General features: G+C 40.6%; 1 protein-coding gene and 1 long non-coding RNA gene across 2 annotated transcripts; one reads left to right on the forward strand and one right to left on the reverse strand.

Annotated features, from left to right (window-relative positions):
* Positions 1 to 547: 547 nt before the first annotated feature.
* galns (galactosamine (N-acetyl)-6-sulfatase) lies at positions 548 to 23,282 on the reverse strand. Its single transcript, XM_026166111.2, has 14 exons — positions 23,117 to 23,282; positions 22,728 to 22,851; positions 21,903 to 21,977; positions 19,187 to 19,289; positions 18,555 to 18,698; positions 17,751 to 17,817; positions 16,485 to 16,612; positions 16,238 to 16,377; positions 16,027 to 16,130; positions 12,361 to 12,503; positions 11,321 to 11,423; positions 6,172 to 6,293; positions 2,190 to 2,307; positions 548 to 1,201 (listed from the first exon to the last, which is right to left on the reverse strand). Exons 1-14 carry the CDS (start codon positions 23,234 to 23,236, stop codon positions 1,115 to 1,117), a joined length of 1,578 nt encoding a protein of 525 aa, XP_026021896.2. The 5' UTR covers positions 23,237 to 23,282; the 3' UTR covers positions 548 to 1,114.
* Positions 13,294 to 14,455, forward strand: LOC145423015 (uncharacterized). Its single transcript, XR_013904152.1, has 2 exons — positions 13,294 to 13,963; positions 14,075 to 14,455. It is a non-coding gene; the product is annotated as an uncharacterized LOC145423015 (long non-coding RNA).
* Positions 23,283 to 23,536: the final 254 nt, after the last annotated feature.

Consider the following 23,536-nt stretch of genomic DNA (forward strand, 5'->3'; position numbering starts at 1 on the left):
GGACACAGACTCTGGACTGGGCTGTGACACTACCTTTGGATTCTGCATGCTGTGAAGTGCAATAGGCTTGCTCTGGTGGATCCCACTGCATGTATGTGGCTGGACCGATTAGGGAGACCATCAGGGCGCGGTATGTATTATACCTGAACAAAAAGGTCACCCAGCAAGATGACGCTGTGTTCAATTTGGATTCCTGTGTTTGAGTAGTATACAATAATGACAATGACCCACCATCTACAGCAAAGGTGTCAAACACAAGGCCCGGGGGCCAGAATCACCCCGGCAGAGACTCTAATCCGGCCTAACTGAAAAGCATTTAAAAATGTGAAGGAAGGTGCAATTGTTGCCCTTTTAACTATATGTTTATAGGTGTTACAGCTTTATTTTGACTGATGATGACCTGACACATAAGTTAAACATACATAAAAAATGAAATAATGAAAATATAGTATAGGAATTTCTTTGTGTGTGTGTGTGTGTTTTACAGTGGATTCACAAGATACCCTGTGTATCCACTAAACCTATGCACTGTACACATAAATACACCTTTTCTTTTTACACCCAATTTTACATCTTTATTTCTCACAATTTAAGCCCATACAATTTATTTCTTACAGTGTAAGAGTGCTGACAGACTTGTTTCATTAACTTGAGCAGCATTTCTTTACCACGTAGAAAAAAACCTGATAAATGCAGCTGAAATTGCACTTCTATTGCTCATATTAAGATATCTCAAGGATTAAATGTGTAATTAAAGACAGAAAGGGAAGTTTCACTGGTATGGCCCACTTCAAATTAAAGTGGGATGTATGTGGCTCACAATGTAAAATGAGTTTGGCATCCTTGATCTACACCAATAAAATCTGTTTTATCCATTCCATAGCAAGTTGAAATAGAATTGGCAGATTAAAACACACAGATGTAAAAATAACTGCAATCATAGTTTGCAAACACGTTTCCCTGATTTGACCGAATGCTCTTTTCTTCAAACATTGTACAAAAACACAAAGAGTTTAAAAATACATTCCTTTACACACAGAGGCTGTGTCCTATTCTATGGCTTGGCACATCTTCAGGTTTTAGTTCCTCATGTTGGCGTCCAGTACTTTTGCTCTCAGTGTGGCCAGTCGCACTTCCAGGGGTTAGACTCGGGCGGTTTCAGACACTTTCCCAACTTCTCACAGCCAGCGGGGGCCCAGTTCTATAAAACAGAGAGGTCCACACAGTAAGTACAGAAAAATGAAAGTATCAAATATATGATTGCTCTGCAGTACAATGCATTGCTGCTTTTTAAAGTCGTAACTGATCTTCACTAGGCTGAAAGCAGCAGATAATATTTGTTTCCTGTCCTGTGTCATAGTTTAACATTTTTTAAATGTTAAACTATGAATTCATATTATCCCTGTGTAACATTTTTCATCAAAAAACTTAACTGATTGAAAAACTGATTATTCTTTCCCAATACATACCATGCATAAAGTGTATTTTTCAAATACTGAAGTGGTGCCATGAAATTTTAATGTCTTCTTACTTCAAATTTACCAGTTTGACCTTGAGCGGTCGTATTACCTACTAGGTTGTGCACATTTTCTTGTGCACCATTACTCTAAAAGTAAGTCCTCATGACAAAACCATGTTAAAAAGATAAAAAAAAATGTACTTTTCCTTATGAAAAATGCAGAATAAAAAGATGCAAAAATTCAGGCTTTTAAGCATTTAAATTATCACACTTCTATCAAAGACAGGAATTGGACGCAATGTAGCATGTTTATTTGAATGACCACCAGGGGGCAGTGCCATGCCACAAATAAGGTGGGCGCTTGGGGAGACAAAGCCAGGCTGCTTTTTAAATAATACCGTTACAATAACACTGAAAGAGAAAGTTCCAGACAGAAGGGGAGGATGTCATCAAATCGGTACACACTGATATGTAAAGTTAGCACACAAACAACAAAATAAAAGCTACGATTGATTCAAAGCAAGGCCAGGAGCCTTCTCTATTTTAGCTTGTTCTCCCATAGACTTTTAATTCTTTCTGGCCCTTAAAGGGTTTATCATTGTCACTTACATATGAATTTATCTGATGTATACAGCTGAGAAGAGCACCTGATCTAGTAGTCGGATTTACAACATGACAACTGATCTTAAACATGACTGTAAGAGATATATTTAGTTATATTGTGTCTCACCATCACTGCACTGTCACACATGTTGAGCTGGGGAATGCCGGGCACCAGAGTGTCTTTATGCTGCTGCACAACTGCAGATATCCTGCTCAGAGCGTCCTGGTACTCCTTAGAAAGAACACTGCCAACACAATAAACAGCTGGGTATTATCGGCAGAGCACTTTCAAGTGAATGATTATCATTTTAGTTAACCAAAGCTCCAAAACTCCAAAAATGATTCATGTATATTGATGCATGACAAGGAAACATGATAAAAACTAACATGTGAGAAAATTTTGTGCTTTAAATTGAATGATTGTCAACAGAGATGCAAAGTATATTTGACTAATTGATGACATCATCTTGTAGTAATGTTACAAAGAATAAAATCAGATTTTAATATATTTAATACCAAATTTTCTTTAACAGCAATCTGAACAGTTAATCCTGAATGGAAGCAGTTGTTTTATGTTCTGGACATATATTAGTACAAATGAGAAAGGCAAGGCTGCTTTTGTGTTTGAAACACACGGAATAAAGATCACCCATTTTTCTGCCTTTCTGTTCATGTATCTAGTGACAAAACATGACTGCAGCCCACGAGCGTTACTCATTATATTGGTGGGGAGACGAGCCGCAGCTTTCGATGACAAAAACAGAAACCTAAACACATAAACACACACACAGGCTGTCCACTCTTGTACCCTTTGGGAAGGCACGCTCAGCAGGATGAACTATGTAACCCCCATCACATCCCCTGTCTCTCAATTACTGTTGTTGGACACCAGTGAGCCTGGGCACCTCTGTGCATTATTATATTCAGACTGTAAAACACAGGGGCCCTGAAGGCTTTCAAAGGAACGCTGCTCTCAATAGGACCTGTAGGGTTAATGGGCTCTGTGTGTGTGTGTTGGGGGAGTGAGCGTCTGGTGGCGTGACACAGGGATAGACAAATATCAGCAGTGCAATTACACCCCTGATACACTCGCAGGCAGCACCTGTGCCAGCCTTCCATCCTCCCTCCACTGCAAACGCAATGCTCTGATTGGCCCCTGGGGAACATGTGCATGTGTGTGAGGTGAAGTGTCAATTAGAGTAATAACCCCAGGCCCTGTCCAGCTCACACCTACCCTCCCTCTTAGATCTCCCACAGGGCAGCAAGGCTTCCTCCATCAACCAGCACCTGCTCCTTTCCTTGATACTCACTCTTTACTTCCTCCTGCAATTACTTGACTGGTAGCGCTCGCTGCAATTAGTCTCTCTCCTTGTGCGCTGCGTTTGTCATAAGCTAACTATCTATGCATTGTGACCCTAGCTGATAGGGAAAAACCAGATTGCTCCGCTGCGTTAAACATCCAGCATTCAGATTAAATTGCTTCAGCTATCTGAAATCACAAATTCTGCTTTTTGCTCGATCTCGATCAGCAAGAGGGATATTTCATTCCCCTCCTATCTGTGCCGGCTCCTGATTGTTGCGATTCATTTTGCGATAAGTGATGAAGCAGCTTAACAGAAGTAAATGTAAGGGAGATTTATCAGGCTGCTGTAAGTATTCAATTTCTCCGTGCAAGTGTGCAAAGCAAAGTAAAGCAAAGCGCGAGAAAGTTGCACGAGACGCAAAGTTTTCCATTGTTTTGTCTATGCGCCAAAAATCTTACAGTGCAGAAGCTCTAAATCAAAAACTAATAATATCATTTGTTTATACCCCCTCTGCAAACAAATAATGAAAAGCCCACAGTCAGCACAGCTCATTATCATGATTATAACCCTTAGCTTACTAGTGCAGAGGCAAAATCTGGAATAATAAGCAGGCTGTATGCAAATGGAGTCTTTTGATTTATAATGTATGGCACCCAAGGGGGATGGGGGCATAGCTCAGGTGTGTCACCGCTCTGATTACTGATTCATAACACTATTGCTGGAACACATACACACAAACAACCACACAGTAGCAGAAGGTGGGGGAATTGAGGAGACAATCAGATACATCTGTCCTGCCTGCCCCTCCCCTCCACCATCTTCTCCACCCCGGTGGAAATTGAGCACTTCAGTGAGGGACTATTGATTGGGGACAGAAGAGCATGGTGGCAGGCAGCAGATGAGGCCAGACTTGAGCAAGGCTGCCTGCAGTGTTAGGGCTGGGGCTTACACCACACATGACCCGGGGGCTCTGGGGACAAAAGCCGAGGTAGGTGGTGAGGAAGTAGGATGTGTTAATCTCAGGGCACTAGGTCACAGGGACGAAGGGTAATGTGGGAGGCAGAGAGAGGCTTTGAGAGTCCAGCGTAGCCATCATCGAGTTAGGCTGATGCAAACCTGGATGGGTCTGTGTTTCATCCTGGACAGAAGGACCACCAACACAGACCCTGTCATCCTCCCCAGGCCCACATTCATTTACAATAGCAGCAAGGCGTTTTTTTTGCTCTCACAAAGCAAAATGGAAACAACTAGAACTTAAAAAAAAAGGAAATAATTCAAAAATCTCCATAATGACATGAAACTGTGCAGGAACAGAAACCGTGTACATGTGTGCGCTCTTTGCTACATCACAGCCTGCGACAGTAGTGAAGGTATGTGCACAGACAGGCCCTACATCATCTTAAGTGGCTCTTTAGGTGCTGACTAAGATTAATGATGGCCAGGCAGCCGGTCCAGCTGGGGGACCTGAGAGCACACGGACAAAACACAAGCATGCACATGTGCAGACAAACACACACACACACACACACACACACACACACACACACACACACACACACACACACACACACACACACACACACACACGTGTGGATGGAGGAGCACAGTCCCGGCGGATGCAGAGGGACAGCAGCTGAGAGGCGACAAGTGAGATGAGATGCATAGCAGTAGGTGGAGGGAGAAGGTGCGAGAAGGGAAAACAAGTTTGGCGAAGAAGGAGAATTTATAGTGAAGATTAAAACGGATCGAAGAAGAACGGCGCGTGAACAGTGAAGAGGTCAGGCAGCTTGGCGTTGGCGGGGGCGTGACCTTGGAGACAAACTCACTAACCCCTCTGTGCAGAAGTAAAAGAATAAAATAAATGGGCAGTTTTGGTTTGTGTGGATGTGTGTGTGTGTGCACATCTAGCACTCAGCACAACACATGGCTGCATATTGATTGGTTTCTGCCTTTTTTTTTTTATTCCTCCGAGTGAATAGCAAGGCTAAAAGGTGGGCAAACGAAAAACAGCATTAATGTTTTATCATCCAATCTCGCTCCAGAACAGAGAGGAGCACAAGCAGGAAGCAAATGAGGAGATGAGGCTAGAGCAAAAAAAGTATGAACGGCTAAGCTGCAGAAGGCAGAAAAGAAAGGTCAGTCTAAGAGGGTTTATGACAAGAGGAGCCACAGAAAATTCTCTCCTGAAAGCATTTTGAGATTATCTTAATGTATTAGTCACTCTGTCATTTAAAAAAAAGTCTACATGGTCACATTGAACATCTCGCGCTGTCCAGGCAGAGCAGAAGACGGTGCTCATTCATCTTTTCACCCTTATTTAGTAATAGTTCAACCTTGGCCGTTTGCATCCTGTCTCCGTGATTCTTAACTCTCCTTGGAGAGGAGGCAGACCCACACAAAACACATTAAACAGAACTAGCTCTCAATTTAGACCTGAACAATTTATCTTGCAATTTTAACCTGCAGCGATGTACCAAAGGGTTGAGGGCCCGATAGTGATCTTTAAGGAGCTGTTTGCAATCACAAAGAGAAGGGTGTAATCAGGCGTGCTCTGGCTGAGTGGATCAATCCGCCGCCTTTTTCTTTTTTTCATGCTGCTAAATCTTCATTGATCTTGCACACATTCAGTACCACGGGCAAACAACCTTCTTATTCTTATCCCTGCTTTCTTCCCTTTTTTCCCCCACAGCTTTTTCCCTGTTAGCCTGCTTGACTCCCCTCTTCTCCACACCTCACCCCTGATCCTCTCTGTCCGTTTCCTGGAGATCAGCTAAAAGCAAATTTGAACTTTTTTAAGGTACTGACCTGAGAGGGAACTTTTCTCCAGGATCCCGCCCCAGGTGGAAAATGAGTGGCTGGAGTGTGTGCTCCTTCTGCTCGTGAGTAGTCACATTTGGCACCTCTTCACCCGGACAGAAGTTTATGCCCTGTAAAACATATGACACGTGTTATTAAACACACTGATCTGAGCTACAGGTAAAGTCCTTCACCTAGACTGCCTGTACTTTAATCTACCCCAGAATAAGTATTCTACAATTGATTCCATTTGTTTTAAAATCAACATTTTAAAGCAGTGGAACCTTTCTTCTGTCTATATTTTCCAGTTTATATGCCTGCTGAAGCATCAGTTCACCAAACACAAATCGATACTCGTGTGGCAGCAGCACGGCCGCTGCCGTCTGTGCTTATTCTTGTAGAAGACTAATCTATGACACAAAAAGCAGACCTGCCTGAAATACTATCCTCAATTAAACATGAAACATAATATCTGAAGAAATAGAAGAAATAGAATATTTGCTTTGGCTCGTTTTGCACCACATAAATGACACTTAAGACATCGTGAAAATATGGATCTCAGTAATGTGATTACAATTTGTCTTTAAGTTTGATGGTTAAAGATGTTTTTATGCGCTTCATCATGTCCAATTAAAAAAACAAAAAACACTGCACTAAGCTCGGCAGGAGAGATGTGAGTGTTTAGGTTTAGGCTTGCAGCCACCTGCTGCCAAGAGCTGAATGCTTAATCTCATTGTAGTATGGGTTATATGCATATTGTCTTCCAATCTGCTGTGTTATTTGGTACACCGTGAAGGCTTTCTCGCAAAACAGAGAAATTTTGCTGCCTCCTCTTCATCTCTCCACGCCTTCGCTCCTGCTCCCTGACTCTATTTCTCAGGAGCCTGGCAGTGATCGCAGCCTGATTGAGTCACACTCACTCCTCCAGAACCCCCTGGAGATCTGCCTCCTCCTTTAATACACACATAAGCACACGCACGCACAAACAAACTCACACTTTTGGGGTTTTTTTTGATGAGCACAACTAATATTGAAAAAGCATTCATCTGTAAGACACTGTTGCTGCCCCCCCTCTGAGATCACTCAACGGAGCACCTCAAAATACATATAGAAGAGAGAGAAAGAGTGAGAGTGAAGATAGATACCCCCCGCCCTGCAGAGCTTCCACTGATCCAGACTTGTCCTGCCTTTTAAAGTCAACTGCTTAGAAATGCAGAAAAGAATCAGGGGGGCAAAAAAAAAACATCCCAGAGGAGCAGCAAGAAAGGCCTGCTGTGTGTATCTGTCTGACTTTTTCTCTTGTAGCCAAGATATTAGAGCAAGAACTCCATATCTCACATGACATTAATGCTATGGATACAGCAAGGCTGCTTTTAAACTGGAGCACCGTGGTTGTCATTACAAGATAAGGTGCAGGAGCATCCATGGGTGGGAGCGTGGATTTTGGGGATGGGAATGAGGAAAAAGTATTTGATTTGGCTGGAATGTTTTATGTAGACTGGACAATGTTTAAATATATTCTTTCTTTCACATACTGAATATTTGACTAATCTGAACAGCAATTTAAAGAACAGAAACAGGTAAAGATAGTAAAATGTATTTGACAAAAAAAAACATTTAAAAACTGTTAAAAATAAAAAAAATTTTCCTTCATACCAATCAAACCTCTCATGAACCCTCAGATCTGTGTTATGGCCATTGTAGTTGGTGATATTAAACAACTTAACTTTAAGTTGACTGGAGTATTTGCATTTGCTCTATCTTAACAAGCATCGAAACTGAGCTAAAACAGGACATTTTTGCATGTATATCAGTTGTGAGTGATTAAGAGAGCTTCAACTAACACAACAGGAGAATTTCTATGCTGGATTCATGTAAATAAATGATTGGACTACAACAAAATCCTAGTTTTACTGTCACAAAATTAATACAATCCCTGTTTAAAGGAAATCCATCCTCTTGCAAGAAGCAGCTTAGTTTTGCTGCTATAGGTGGTTTTACACCTTCTCAATAACATTTTGCTTTCACATTGTTGTGGAGGAATTTTGGTCCACTCTTATTTACAAGGTTGCTTCCATTCACTGAAGTTTGCAGCCATTCATTTATTGATTTATTAAAATTCATATATGTGAATTTATACATTTTACTGAGGTTTGAATTTTGTCTGGGCCATTACGATGCATGCACATTTGACATACTTCAGTATACAGAGGAGTGACTGCAAGGTGTCCAGGTCCAGTGGCTGCAAAACAAACCCAAATCCTCACCCCCTCCACCACCGTGCTTGACAGTTGGTATGAGGTATTTGTAATGGTAATGGCGTGATTGGTTTTCACCAAATGTGGTGCAGTGCATTATGGGTAAACATCTCCACTTTGGCGCTGTCTGTTTAATTGACATTATTCCAAACATCTTGTGGTTTGTTCAGGTTTAACATCTAAGCTGTGTTCCCATGTTCTTTTTACAGAGAAGAGACTTTCTCTCCATGGCAGGCTTTCCAAACAAACCATACTTGTTCAGCCTTTTTGTAATTGTACTGTTATGAACATTTAAGATGCTAACTAAGACCTGTAGAGTCTCAGATGTAGGTTGCAGATTTTTTGGTCTTTGAGCATTGCATGGCCTGACCTTGGGGTGAATCTGCTGGGACGTCCACTGCTGGGAAGATTGGCAGCTGTCTTAAATGTTTTCCACCTGTGAATAATCTTTCTCAGTGCAGATTGATGGACTTCAAATTGTTTGGAAATGTCCTTTTAACCCTTCCCAGATTGATTGGCAGCAATAATTGCTTCTCTATTGTTGATATCTTTCCTCCTTGGCATTGTGTTAACACTCACCAGAATGCTCAAGACGTGCAAACTGGCAAAAGTGTAATATGCTATGTGTTATTTTTCATATGTGGTTGCCTTGCTTTAAGACTTGCTAAGGACCAGATTATTTTTATTATGTCCTGATTTGTAAAACCTTTGAATTTAAAGAGGGTGTGCTTTACTGTTCTCATTCTGCAGAATGAAGGCAAAACATCTAAAAGAAACAACTCCAACCAAAACACGTTACTGACTGGAGGGAAGCTCCAAGTATGATAATTTATTTGTGCTTTTACTTGAATGAACAATAATTTCTGCTGCCTGGGGTTTGTCAGTCAATACAATAACATGATGCTATGAGGAATCACGGGAGTTATTGTCTTTTTCAACATTTCTGATGAAATGATGTGACTTGAGCTGAGTTTATTACAGTTTCATTCACACTATTTTTTATTCTAATAAATCTTTTATTTAATATAGATCAAAAGGCAACAAGTAGCATTAGCTGCAGTAACATTAACTGCTAACCTAGCATCAGATGAGTTGACTGCTTAAGCTGTTACTTGAGCTAATGTTATATCCGATGCTCAGAATAACTTAGTGAATATTTGAATTACTTTAAGCTTATTGTCACCATTATTAACAAGTGTTTACAGGTGTTAGAGTAACCAGAGAGTGTAAAATGATGTGACAGGTTCTTTTTTGAACATTGTTGGAAATATTTGGACACCATCATATGTGCTTTCATTCTTTCATTTATGAATTAGTACTTTTACTAAATTAAAGACTGATTGTGTTTTTTTCACCAGTGTGCATTAAAGTGTGTTAATGTAAAAAAAACAAATTCTAAAACTTATAATTCAAGTTTAAAGTACATCAGCTATGGCACAGCCTAATTCTTGTCAATTTCTTCAGTTTCAGTGATGCCAAGAAAGAGGTATTCCCAGTACACTTGTCTCAAAAAAACTTCCTTTTTCAGTTTTTGCCATATGAAGCATTCAGCAAGGCTACTCACAGTTGCATAGGTTACTCAGCAATCCAGATAAAAGGGAGACACAGTCACGAGAAACTATGTTTCACAATATTAACATCAATACGTTGCCTCAAAAGAATTTGATGAGAGGCATTTAAGCCTGTGAAATTTCTCATTTTCCTCATGGCTGAGCAGCACAGACTCAGCCAGGACAGAGCAACACGTCTCCCAGCCATTAACCTGTAATTTCATTCTTCTTTAGAGACACACATCTTCCTTCCTTGTTTATTTTTCAGCAAGGAGCACAAAAAAAGCCAAATTGTACTTCAGCACATTACTTACAAAGCAGCAATACACGTTTCATTTCAGTGAGGAGTGGATCTCATTGTGTATCACTATCATGAGACGGGTTAATCCTCAGTGTATATGGGGTGGGTTATCTTTAACATGAGTTTAGTAGGAATGATCAATTCCAAAGAAAGTAGAGCATTACCTTTAAAGCAGATGTATGAAAAGTGAATGTGGGCAACACAAGAAGAAACAGTTTAGGAGTTCATTATTGACATCGGAGATTTGTCTTGTAGGAGCTCAACCGTCAGTCAGCGAAACAGACTAGACACGCACGTCTGTACAAAGAAGCCCGAACATGTATGTGCATGTTTTTTTTCCATTCTGTCTTTTCTCTCTCCCATGTGCACACACACACACACACACATACCAATCGATAGGCAACTCACAGGCAATCAGACGCCATTATTTGTGAAGTTCCACTTCAGTTCACATGAGTTGATAAAGGAGGCTACTATTGATTCAGCGGCCCTGAAGGAGAGAGCAATTTAAGCAACCGATGGGGCATAAAACAAACTGGATCACAGGAAAGGCATAGCCATGGAGGGAGGACAGAAGGACATGTTTTTATAGATGGGCCCGGGGTAGCCAGGGAAAAAAGAAAAAGAAAAAGAAAACGCACTATACTTTAGCTTCTCAGGTGCCAGATTTCACATTTCTATTGATATTTTTAATCCGCACTGAGTTGATGTAATTATGCCTGAGCGCTATGATGCCAAAAGAACAAGCAGGTAATGATGATATGTAAATTTGGGGGGGGGGGGGGGGGGGGGTGTATTTCCACTGGAGTTTGAACAAACAAGTCATCTGGTTGATGAATGATGTACATTCGCTTATGTGGGGGCTCTTCATTAATATTCATTACACTGATGTACACAGCAGTCAACTGATGAGCCGCTCTCATGATAACACCAGCAACAGCCAAAGTGTTTGTGTGTTTGAGTGCGATTAGGAGAGACAAAGGAGGAGGATGTGGCAGTGCAAATGAAGAACTGAGGAACAGAGTTGAACTGTTCAGAGGGAATCTCACCTGTCTAAACTCCTCCCATGAGTTGCTCCAGGTCCAGTAGTGTGCCTTGTATTCTCCAAGCCTCACAGCCATCAGTTCATTCCCACGGTAATAAAATATTGGCCTGAAGATGGCGAGAAGAGGCAGAAATAAAGCTCAGATTTACTTCAACTTGCATATATTAACATCAAATTGCCTTAGAAAATGTGGAGGAACGTAAACTCCCTAAAAATCACTCAGACTGTTGTGAATGTCCGTTTTTGGTCAAAATTAAGAGTCTGTCACTAGAAAAGGAGTGAATAATGGCAAAGAAAGCAAAAGTTGTGGGAGCCACACAGTTTTCAAAAAATATCATCCTGATGGACACATGAACCTTTGTACAGTGTTTTTATGCATTTGTATGAAACCCTCAAATGTCAACATTTTCATAGCATATAGCAAAAAGACATTAAGATTCATTGTAGAGGCAATTACACTCGTCAGCCACTTTATTAGGCGCACCTGCTAATCAGCCAATCACATGGCAGCAATTCAGTGTCTTTAGGCACGTAGACGTGGGCAAGACGACCTGTTCAAGTTCAAACCGGGGATCAGAATGGGGAAGAAAGGTGATTTAAGTGACTATATATTTGGCATGGTTGTTGGGGTCAGATGGTCACCAGTAGATCAGAACCTGCTGATCAACTGGGATTTTCCAACACAACCATCTCAGAATTGAAACATAAGTAATTCAAATAACCACTTGTTATCACTAAATCTGCAACAGACCTTGAAGCAGATGGTCTGCTAAAAAAAGGAAACTGAACAATAGAAGATTTCAAATACGCTGCCTGGTCTTGTGAGTCTCAATTTCTGGTGCAACATTCAGATGCAAGGGTCAGAATTTGGCATAAATAAAAAGAAAGCATTGATTTATCCAACAATTTAGACTGGTGTTGGTGTAATGTTGTAGGGGATATTTTCTTGAGGAGTTAAGGAAGAACAAAAGTGTGTGTGTGTGTGTGTGTGTGTGTGTGTGTGTGTGTGTGTGTGTGTGTGTGTGTGTGTGTGTGTGTGCTCACCTGTTTTTGAGTGGCTGGGAGCAGTTGAGCAAAACAGGTGTTAGGTCCAGTCCGTCTAGGATTCGATCATCAGGAGGGTTGATGCCAGCGAGAACCAGACTAGTGGTGAACAGGTCCATGACATTGGCCAACTGGAAGTTCACCTATAGACAAGAGAAGAAAATAAACAGGTCTAGTAAAATAAGATGTTCCACACACACACACACACAGAAAAGCATGTTTGTTTGAGGACCATCCACAGAGAAACACACTACTAGAGTTTTGTCTTTTGATCGCTTGTTCACATCTTTCACGGGTTCTGAAATGTCCTCCTTGATGACTGAAGTCCTTGAAATCAAGAATGAGCTGTGGCAACATGCTAACAATGCACAGTCATGACATGCATTCATTCCATGTGTGGTTGTGTGTACACACGCAGGAAAAGAGATGCATTTCAACAGCCTCCACTCTAACCTCTGCATGCAGGTTTATTATTACAACTCCAAAATGCTTCTCTTTCTAAATTAGTTTTGGGAGGGAAAAAAGGGGGAAAAAAGGAGGAGCAAAAAAAAAAAGAGGAAAGGAGAGGAAGTAGAGAGAGGACAAGACATTGGCGAGAAGGTGGCTGAAGCTAGAGCGAGCTGGCGTTTTATCTCCTTCTCCCAGTCCCAGTGAAAAGCGTTATTTTATTTATAAACTTTGAACTATTTTGAGATAAAATGCCATTTTTTCGCTGTCATCCTTGATCTTCCGTTCCATTCTCTCCTGAGCGAGCCTTAGAGGGAGACGGCACGCTCACAATCAGATAGCGCTATCAGCCCTCTGCAGCTGCACCGCCATGTGCCGCTGTGCTCCTATCGGCAGCCAGCACACATACAGGCGTACACACAAGCTCCTAAGCACTGAAATGAATTCCCCTTTTCTTCTGTATCCACAGAACGGGCTCTGCAATGCACTCCATGATCTATCTGCACATCCAGACGCTCTTTCTCTCTTTCGTGCGCGCGTACACAAACATGGAGAGATTTGGTCCTTTATTTCATTTTTCTTTTTCTTTTTTTAAGTCCCTCTAATACAGACACACACAGACCGTTAAAGAAGACAGGACAAAAGGACAAGAGGAGAAGCAGCACTGACATTTAGTTGGGAATAACTTGCGTCTCCAAAAACTGAAAGTTTAAAACTCGGACTGGTCTGACAGAGTTTATCTCACGAGTTGCCATCTTTTATTTCCTCCCTTATTAGCTCTGCTCTCTTTTGCAGTCTAAGCTGTTTTTTTTTTTTTTTCAAATCACCCTTTGTTCTTTTCTCTTTTGTCCCACTCTTTGCTCCCTATTAATGTCACATTCTCCTGTTTTCTCCATTGTAAGCAGTGTTTATCTGAGGAGGCAGTGCTTCTATCCCCATCTCTGCCACTCTGCCAGTGTGTCTGCAGCCTGATAACCCACCGAAGGGGATTGCGATGCTCAACGATGTTGTGGCACTGTCAGCCCACCCACCTCCCAATCTCTGTTCCTGTAGCCACCATGCAGCCCCTCACCTGCCCTCAGGCACAAGGAGAATGCTTCAGAGCACCCGTGCGCCCTCATCTCAGATCTGCTCCTTCCATCCTCCAAAATATACAGTAAGTGAATGACTAATCAAAAACATTCACCTGCACTCAGACTCGTGTCAGTTTAATTGAGTCATCACTCATATTCATTCACTGATAACAGGCTTTATTTTCTATTAATAGGCATGGAAATACCAAGCTCATGTAAATGAAGCCAATGGAAAAACCCTACAAAACCTGCGGTTCCGAGTCAATCCCCGTGGACTGCCATATTAACATCTCTAACTTTCTAGCAAAATTTAATATGTGAACAGGCTGATAACTGTATGCAGGATGTGTCTGAACTCGCCTGTTTGAACTGTATCAAGGCCTAAAGCTATGCTCTATCTACAGCCAACCAGTCTGCTGTCTATCTGCTGGGTTTAACCTCCACCAGTTCAACTCACTGAACTGGATCTCTTGACTGTTTTAATGTTTGTGCCATCTGGAGTTTTTAATGTGGTCACCTTAAGGTAACTGTTGTTGTGATTTGGCGCTCTATCAATAAAAATAAATTAAACTAAATTAAAATTCTGGTATCGCATGTTCTTTATAAATAATAATAAATAAATAAACCAAGATGACAGCAGACACAATGCTAACTGTTGAAATAGTATTTTTGTCTCCAATTCCCAAATGCTCCAAAAACTTTCTCCTGTGTTCTGTGTTGGGTCACTACAATAAACCTAATAAATCCCTCCATTTAAGAAAAGCTTGCCAGCTTGGTAACTTGTCTCCAGAATTTTGTTCAGAGGGTTTACAGACTTTTCAAAGCACCCATCAACAGAGATTTGAAAAGACTACAAAATAAAGACAGGGGGACAATCTTGTATCTGTTATCCTTCCTCCCAAGTGACACAAAGTGATAAATCCAGAGCTATAGAGCACAGAAACTCCAGCACAATAGCCTTGTCATCACATCCCTGGATATTTCAGGATCTACAGTCCCCTTTCTACTAAAACTCGAGTCAAGTCATTACAACTACACACACACACACACACACACACACACAGGTGTTTTAAGGTTAGAAAGCTCTCTCTCATTCAAACAAACGTGCACATATAGTTGTGTGGGAGCTAACATAAATTACACCGACATGTTCTGCACCCTTGCATGTGCATATAGAGGCACACTGGTCAATTATAACATGGCACAGGTGCAGGCAAAGCCTTACAAACGCTAAAACCATCCTGGCAGTGTGGCAGTGCTGCAATCTTTAGCACTCTTCCCCCTTTTCTCTTTTCTACACCAGCCACCTCTTTTACTTCTTCCTTGCCTCTTTCCCTCCAACCCCCCCACCCCCTCCCGTTCCTTTATCCTGAGCGCCTGGCATATTCAGATACTGAAGTCCTCATTACGGCTCAATCCAACCTCAGCAAACACACAAACAGATTAGCCGCTTAAGACGCTCCCAATCCCCCTCTCCCTCGCTACTCTGCTGTGCTATCAGGCCCCAGCACAACCCTGTGAGATGAGCCAGGGGCAAGGCTTACTGCAGACTGCAGCCTCCGCTTGCTCCTCCACAAAATCCCTCTGCGTCACAGCCCCGTGTCACAGCTGCCCCTAATACAATTAAAAGTCATTTGCAGAACGCACAGGCTTAGGGGATCACAGTGTGGGTGGGGGGTTAAATTGGGGAATGTGAGGAGGGGGGTTTGGGGCATTAATTCCAGAAATATTTTAGGAAACAGTAGAAAAAGGCTCCCACTTGCTTTGTGGCCAAAATCACAGTCTGGCTTTCTGGAGTTCGGCTCTGTTTGACAGAAGCTGGACACAGTCGGGATTAATTGACGCCAGTGGATCAAATTGTGTATGTGTAAATAGCTAATTGATACATAAACAAAAAGCTACAATGATTGTTTGAAAGAGAGAACGAGTAAAATAATTCCTTTATACATAACTTGCTTCACATTTTCAGCTCCTGGTACAATCTGATTGGCAGAAAGTCAGGGAACAACAAAGCATAGAATAATAAGCTGTCCTCTGGGTGCCTGGACTAAGATTAGACTAGCCTCTCGAGAGCACGTGTTGTATTTTATTGTGGGGTTTTTCATGCTTTATTTGGTAAAAGCTCTAATGACTGGGGCTTTCTTACTGAGCCTTCTTTGATGTGCCCAGGCCACCAAGCAATGGCAGGCTCCCTCATGCCTCCCTCAAAGGTGGTCTCCTTCCCACAGAGGAAGGGTCCGTTGCTGCCACCTGAGGAGTCAAAAACCACAAAAACACCTGCATCAATCACACGGGACACAAAAGCGAGTCAGAATTAGATTAAAAAAAAGCACTTTCTTTATGAAATAATTGCCTACTTTCATTGGGGCCAGACATAACAGCTGCACCGTTGTCTGAGGTGAAGAAGACAAAGGTATTATTGTCAATACCAAGAGTTCGCAGCCACTTCAAAATCTGACCGATGCTGTAGTCCAGCTCCATCACCGCATCGCCATAGCTGCAGCACAAAGGCAGATCACGTTTTTCACCTTGATACAATCATTTATAACCACTTGCATGACATTGTCTTTGCGTCAATAGGAGAGTCAGCAGGATAAAATGTACCGGCCTCGCTGGCTCTTCCCTAAGAAGCGTTTGGAGGCATAGACGGGTGCGTGAGTGGCATCGACTGCCCAGTAGAGGAAGAAGGGCTGCTGAGCTTTAGTTTGACGAAGTATGAAGTCAAGACCTTCCTGCAGAGGTGGAAGAATACGTCATTACACTGGGAATACAAAAGCCAGGAGACTTACTGCAGCCTCTTTCACAGCATTGCAGTTAAGGTAAGAAGAATTCTCTTTCTCACTCACTAAACACTCAAACAGTGTTTTCAAGTAAAGCAGTGCGTCAGACAAGCCTTCAATAAAACCGCCTCCAAGCAGAGAGCATGGAGTTCAGTTTTTGTTTAAACTGTTTTAGATAGAGACTCATCAGCCTTCTTAGGTATTGTTGTACTAAGGAGTCTCCAACGTGTTGTCTAGCCTGTTGAAATCAATAAAAGCAAACTGAGGAACATCTCTTGATACAATGCAAAACAGTTTCAACAGTTTCAACAAAAACACACATTCTAACTGTCATGTAGGCACAATACTGTATTGTAGTTTTAGCAGTTTATTAACACTGAAACACTGAAAACTGAGCTTGTAACCCAGGAAAAGGATGGTTACAATTAATCTAAAACGCTTTGCTAATTACATTTCAGACACTTACATTTGCATCAATTGTTCTTTATTACAAAAAGAGACAATCGTTTTGCACACAGATAAATATTTTACAGTAGATGACTGCAAATTTGTCAGTTATCCAAACAAAACTTAACAGTTACAAAAAGAAATCTGATTTTTGCTTAATGTTCACCAAGTTTTAAGACATGCTGCCTTTCACAGGACCACCCTCTTCCAGTGATGACACACCCTTCCAACATGCAGTGTGTCTCTGCATGCTGGTTTTGATCATGTTCCAAACTGAATGGGAAGGACTGCCGCAGCAGAGATAATCAGTGCACTTCCTCTGGTTAAATTACAGTAATTATTAAAGGCCAGAATTAGGCTTTACCTGCATTCATTATTTATTTTCAATTATATGTTTTTAATTTTTTCATATTTGGGTGAGCCAAGGTAAAATTCTGTATTCTGGCAGGCAGTAACATTTTGTCCCCACCCTATGAGAGCTGGGATAGGCTCCCAGAAGACAAAAGGTGGGTTAACAAGTTGCTAGTTTAACACAGGCAGGACCGTTCTGTCAACTGCTTTACAAAACATTGCATCAAAATGTGATGTACCTGGTATGAGTATGTCACACTGAGACAGCAACAACAGGTGATCCTTTGCTTACCATCAGGTAGATCTGTGTGAGGTTTGACTCTCCAGTCTCTCTGTCAATCTTAAAGTCCTCATAGAATCTGAAAAAAATAACAAATGTATGCATTTCATTGACAACACCTTCATCCCATCTGAATAATAGCTAAGGTCAAGCTGGCCTATTTATCGTCTGTGTTAAAAAAAGATTTAGCAGTAACCTGATTGTGTCATCAGTCTGCCTCCAAACTGACTGAAACTACTGTGGACTATGTGATTAGGAGAAAGGAAGTAAATTTCCCTCCCGTTGAGGGTGTTTGCAGGAAATTTTGGTGAAAGCCATATTTGGGAAGTGTCAGCGAAGCTGAGCAGAGGGAACTGTTATGAGGCGCTGCTGAAGCGTGGCGCAGCAAACAGAGAAGCAGTGACAGGCATCTCTTTCTTACGCTTCACTTCCTCCAGGTGTCCTCGCACACAGCCAACGCAACCTGCCGTCTCTTGAGGGCATGTGTGTGTCTCCCTGTATATGTGCCTACGTGTGTGTGTGCTTCTGTCCAGGGCCCAGGTATGCAGTGCTGATTAAACCCATGGCTAAGCGAAAAACACGCCCGGCTGCCAGTTCCAATGACCCTGAATACACATATGGCTGTTTTGGGGAAAACAAATGGGCGGAAAATGGAATACACAAGCACAGCTGGTACAAAGAAGGAAGAAGGGCGGGGGGGGGAGAGACACTCAACTCATCCTGAGGAGCAGACAGCCAAACTATTCCACTGAGTCATGGGGAAGGAGATTTGTATATAGATTTTCAGCCTTGCTGTGTGTTTGTGTGTGATATTACCTGCCGAGCATCTCAGAGTTGTTGTAGACAGGGATGTTTGGTATCGACTGGTCGTTATAAGGGCCAAAGTGGCAGTTTGGTGAACCAAACCATTCATCAAAACCGTTCTTCAGAGGAAGATACTGTGGTCTGTGGCCCAGGTGCCTATAGCGACAAATAAAGTGCATTCACACACTAAGATCAGTGTAGCTGAAGATCAACCCATATGTTTTTGTATATTTACTCTTAAGCCCTAGCTATAAAGTCAGATATTCTTGCCCTGATATTTTTTTTCTAAAGGCTGAATGCAGTTTTTTTTCTGTTTGGATGCAAATACTTACAGTTCGTCACAGTATACTATGTAGACAAATTTTCACATTTTAGAGGCTTAAAACTTGACACTGTGCATCTGCTTTAATGACTAACAAAATATGATGGTGGCATCAGGAAGACTTTGTTCTCATCTTAGCTGCACAGAAAGTCTATGTAATCTTACTTAAAGAAAAGAAGAAGAAATAAGAAAATAAACACTCTTTTTTGTATATTTGCAAATATACTGCACCATATACTTCCACCAGCACTCCTTCCACAACTGATCACTGCTCTCTAAACCTTCAGAGACTTTAAAACCTGAGAAAAGATAAAGAGCTCACCATTTCCCAACTATCTTGCTGACATAGCCCTTTGTCTTCAGCAGCTGGGGTAACAAAATCTCATCCTTGGATATACCTCCTACTATGTCCTGTGGTGTGTATGCTGCAAAAAATAGATCCAAATTTAAGGTACTGAACTTTCCTTTGCTGCAACTATACTGTAAACTGCACAGTATAGATAATGCAGTGAGAAATCAGCAAGAAATTATTTGCACAATGCAAATGCACTCACTATTCCACTTTCCAAACTTCTAGGGAGACTTTTTAGACAAAAACAAAACAAAACAACTACCTTTCAATATATGTAACTAAATGGTTCTACAACCCAAGTCCCAACATGGGTATAAGACATTTAGAAAAATGTCCCGGAGCACTTTCTTTAGCATATTTGGGCTCCACTGGCACATAAATGTGGAAAGTCTCATCCCACAATGCCTGTGTCCATTTTAGATAGAAGCTTTTTATTGTAGATTTTGAAATAATGACTTAATTATTATTGTTAGTTAATAATTATTACTTCATTATTATTTAATTACTTCAGGTTTTTGTTAATATCTGTGTAAATAAGCTATTTCTTTTGTATACTTTTCGCCCTCGACTTTGTTTCTATTTATTTTATTGAGTTGTTGTTTTTCTTTTGGGATGAATAAATTATTTCTTCTTCCTCTTTGTCTCATTATTATTACATTTTGTCCAAACATGCTGTTGTGTTGTGAAATAATTATCTAAGGACTGCAGCTCAAGATAGGGTGGCTGCAGTGAGCTTGTCTGGGTTTAACACCAAGCTGCAGAACTAAACCAGTGAGCAACAAGGACGAACAGCAAGAGGAAGTGAAGTACAAGTGCTGTCTTACTGTATGATCTATGCTTAAAAACTAAAATATTATATTAACAACCCCACCCGTCGCATATCTTTTAGTCTATTTTATATTGTAACTAAGAAACTCACTACAAAGTAAGCCTTTTTTTATTATTAATAATAGTTTCATATCGGACTGTATTTAAAAGATGGCTCTACCCCCTATGACATCTGTCCATTTTTGGACTCCTGATTTGAAGCCTCCAAGCTATTGGCTATTTAAACTAATGCAGTGGGCATTGGGGTGGCTCCGTGGCTCTGACTGAAAAACCAGGTGATGTAACTGATGTAAGTGGGACTTTAGGCTATAATTAACTTCAATTATTAACATTAATTATTAACATCTTCGGAACATCTGTTTTCAGCAGCAGGAAACGTTGCATCAAAGTGCAGGTCAAGTCTTAGTTCTGAGAATGTTGATATGTTCGCTTTTCTTCATTGCAACCACCACATGCTCAGTCATTCACCACTTAAACATGCAGACACACACATGCACAAATACACATACACTTGAACACAGACCTTATCTATCGCATCCAGAAAATACAATACTATCTGAAATCTTTTTACCTCCTACTAATGTAAGAAAGCTGTCCAAGAAGGCAGACCAAAGTTTCAGTTGAGGTTGTGTGTGTACCTTTTTTGTTATTAGAGTATTTGTGATTAGAACTGAAGCTATCATTTTATTTTAGTAATCGAGTAATCTATTGATTATTGTATCGATTAATCAAGTAATTGGATAAGAAATACTTTTGCTTTGTTAATGAGCAATAATAAATTGGAGGGGCTGGAGGCTAGTTTTTTGTGCTTCTCTTAACAGATGTTAATATGGTGCATGATGGTATAATTTTAATGTATTATATAAATATTAATGTATTAATATTAATTAACACAATATTTAATATTATTTCACTATCAATCTGAAAAATGTCACAAAAGTTTTGTAATTAATATGGTCTAGGTCACCTGATGCCCCCCTTTAGACTCACCCCTGTCTGCTGCAGGTATCACTGCATGGAAAATAGGACGGCTGCTGTCAGCCAACAGGAAGCTGTATAATTTAAACAGTCTGGTATCAGGCTAAGTTAACAGTTCATCTGCATATTTTAATACAAATTCTGGAGGCTTACTGCTGATTTTTCGTTGTGAAGAAAAATGGCAGTGGATGTAGCAGGTACAAAGTTTTCTCATCGGGTATTTAATAAAATATTTTCTTTAAAAATTATTTTATTTTAATATAGCGTGTAAATACACTGAATTTTTTGGAATATTTGTTATTTCTCATTAATAAGACAAAACTAGTTATCATCTTATTACCTGATGAATCCATGGAACAGTCAATAATCAATTCAAACTATCAAAAGATGCAGCCCTAGTTTAAAGTTTTTTAATATTCAGAGACTATAGCCATGTTTTATTTACAGTCTACACATCAGACAAACCTATTATGTGTTTATTTGTTATGCTATGTAAATATACCAATACTGAGGCTTTTTTCTTTCATCTTATCTGGACGCAAACATATATAATAGTTATAAGGCATTAGCAGCAGAGCCTTTTTTTAACCGTGTGTGAGGTACTGGTGAGTAACAATGTGCATTCAGTCTTTTACCACATTTATGGCTTGCTTAATCACATCAAGCTTGCTCTGTCATGGCCTCTGCCACACAGTTGCAAACATTTTGGACATGTTGGCTTCCTGCTCTAAACACAGATAAGAAAAAAAAATGTTGCTTGCATGATCGAGACAAGTTTTCATGCTCATTTATTTTACACACTTATCCAGACTTTGACACTGCTAAAAATGAAAATCCATAATATTGCACAGTGCTTATGAACCCTGTACAAAGACATTACCGTTTCTGGCACGGGCATTAGTAGTGTAGAAACCATTTCTGATGGGCAGCCTCCCGGTGAGAAGTGCAGCTCGAGCTGTGGAAAAATAATGATGTCATTAGACAAGTTGAGTATGCATTTTACTTTTCTGACACGCAGATAGAGTGAAACGTGCTCCAATGGAAATGGCCCACATTGAGATTATAAATGGTTTACTGTCTAGCTAGTATTTTGGATAAACTCTTAAATGCAATAAACAAATACAGTTGCCATTATAAAATGGTGCCTCCAGCGTGATGTGTACATTAGTTTATTGCGAATTTGTTTTGTGCAACTACTGACGTCCTCTTTTAGTTAATATTAACAATGCTCAGTGTGTGGACATTTGAAAAAACGTTTCTTGAGAAATGCAAGCGCATTGTCATTAAAATTACCAAACTGGTGATGTTGCAGTAACATTTATGATTTTCTGTATACTCTGTTTTGCACAACATATTTTATAATATTTAAAAAATAAATGTTCTGTGATACATGCATACTTTCAATCTGTAAATCAATTGGTCTTTCAAAATGTTAAAAATGCACAACTGATCAATTCAGTTCAGTTGTATTTATATAGACCCAAATCACAATCACCTCAAGGTGATTTTTATTGTAAGTACTTGGTGACAGTGGGAAGGAAAAACTCCCTTCTAACAGGAAGAAACCTCCAGCAGAATCAGGCTCAGGGAAGCGCAGCCATCTGGCATGACTGGTTGGGGGTTAAAGGGAGGAAGACTGGAAGGAAAGAAATTATATTATCCACTAAAACAAGAAATGTCAGTGTTACATCATCTGCTGACTTACAGGGGGAGCAGAGAGGGTTGGCAGTGTAGAAGTTTGGTAGGAGCATCCCTTCAGCTGCCATGGCATCCAGATTAGGGGTTTCTTTAGAAGGCTGGCCAAACACCCCCAAGTCCCCCCAGCCCATCTGAACAGTAGAGGTAAGTTTATTACTCACTCCATACATATGCAGTCACATTTAGATTAGAGTTTACAGCCTGCTGTTTACACGAAGTAAAGGTGAATAAGTTACTTGAATAGCAGCTGCAGCCAGCACAGAACGACCCGAATAAAACCTCACAGGTTTAACGAGAAATATGCAGCTCAGCCTGTCTCTTACAGTACTGCAATCTGAGGTAAAATTGTAACTAAACATACAAACCAATAGAAGAAAGAAGAAGAGAAAAACTCACGTCATCCATGAGCATGATGATAATGTTTGGAGTTGGAGCGTTTGGTAGGTTTTTTGTCCAGGAACAACATATTATTGCTGCAAAAAAAGTTATCAGAGTTAGAGCAACCATTCTTCCCATGGCTGTGCAGAAGTCATATGAGCCTCCGCTACAAGGAAGTGTTTTGTTTGTCTTCGTGCAAGTTTTCAGCGCAATATTTGCGCATACAGGAAACAGCCACTCTTAAGATGTTTGCTAGGATTTATTTACAGTTCACTGAAATCGCTTCATCTTTTTCTAGTTTAATTTCTCTTATATATGACTACGGTAGCTTTATATTGTGTTATTAAATAAACAAAAAAATTGCTTTTTGGAGTATGCTGCATTCAATGACTGCTGATAAATCTGACTGTCACGAAATTAAATTTCAAAATATTCGGA

This window comes from Astatotilapia calliptera, chromosome 1, assembly GCF_964374335.1.
Source record: "Astatotilapia calliptera chromosome 1, fAstCal68.1, whole genome shotgun sequence".
Classification (NCBI taxonomy): domain Eukaryota; kingdom Metazoa; phylum Chordata; class Actinopteri; order Cichliformes; family Cichlidae; genus Astatotilapia; species Astatotilapia calliptera.

What these genes read in the sequence shown, in the direction of transcription:
- galns (XM_026166111.2), bottom strand. Translation starts at nt 23,236, where the DNA reads ATGGGAAGAATGGTTGCTCTAACTCTGATAACTTTTTTTGCAGCAATA. An exon ending in CATGGGAGGAGTTTAGACAG is followed by an intron (nt 6,294 to 11,320) that starts GTGAGATTCCCT and finishes TATGTTTTACAG; the next exon opens with GGCATAAACTTCTGTCCGGG. An exon ending in TGTGTGACAGTGCAGTGATG is followed by an intron (nt 1,202 to 2,189) that starts GTGAGACACAAT and finishes TCTGTTTTATAG; the next exon opens with AACTGGGCCCCCGCTGGCTG.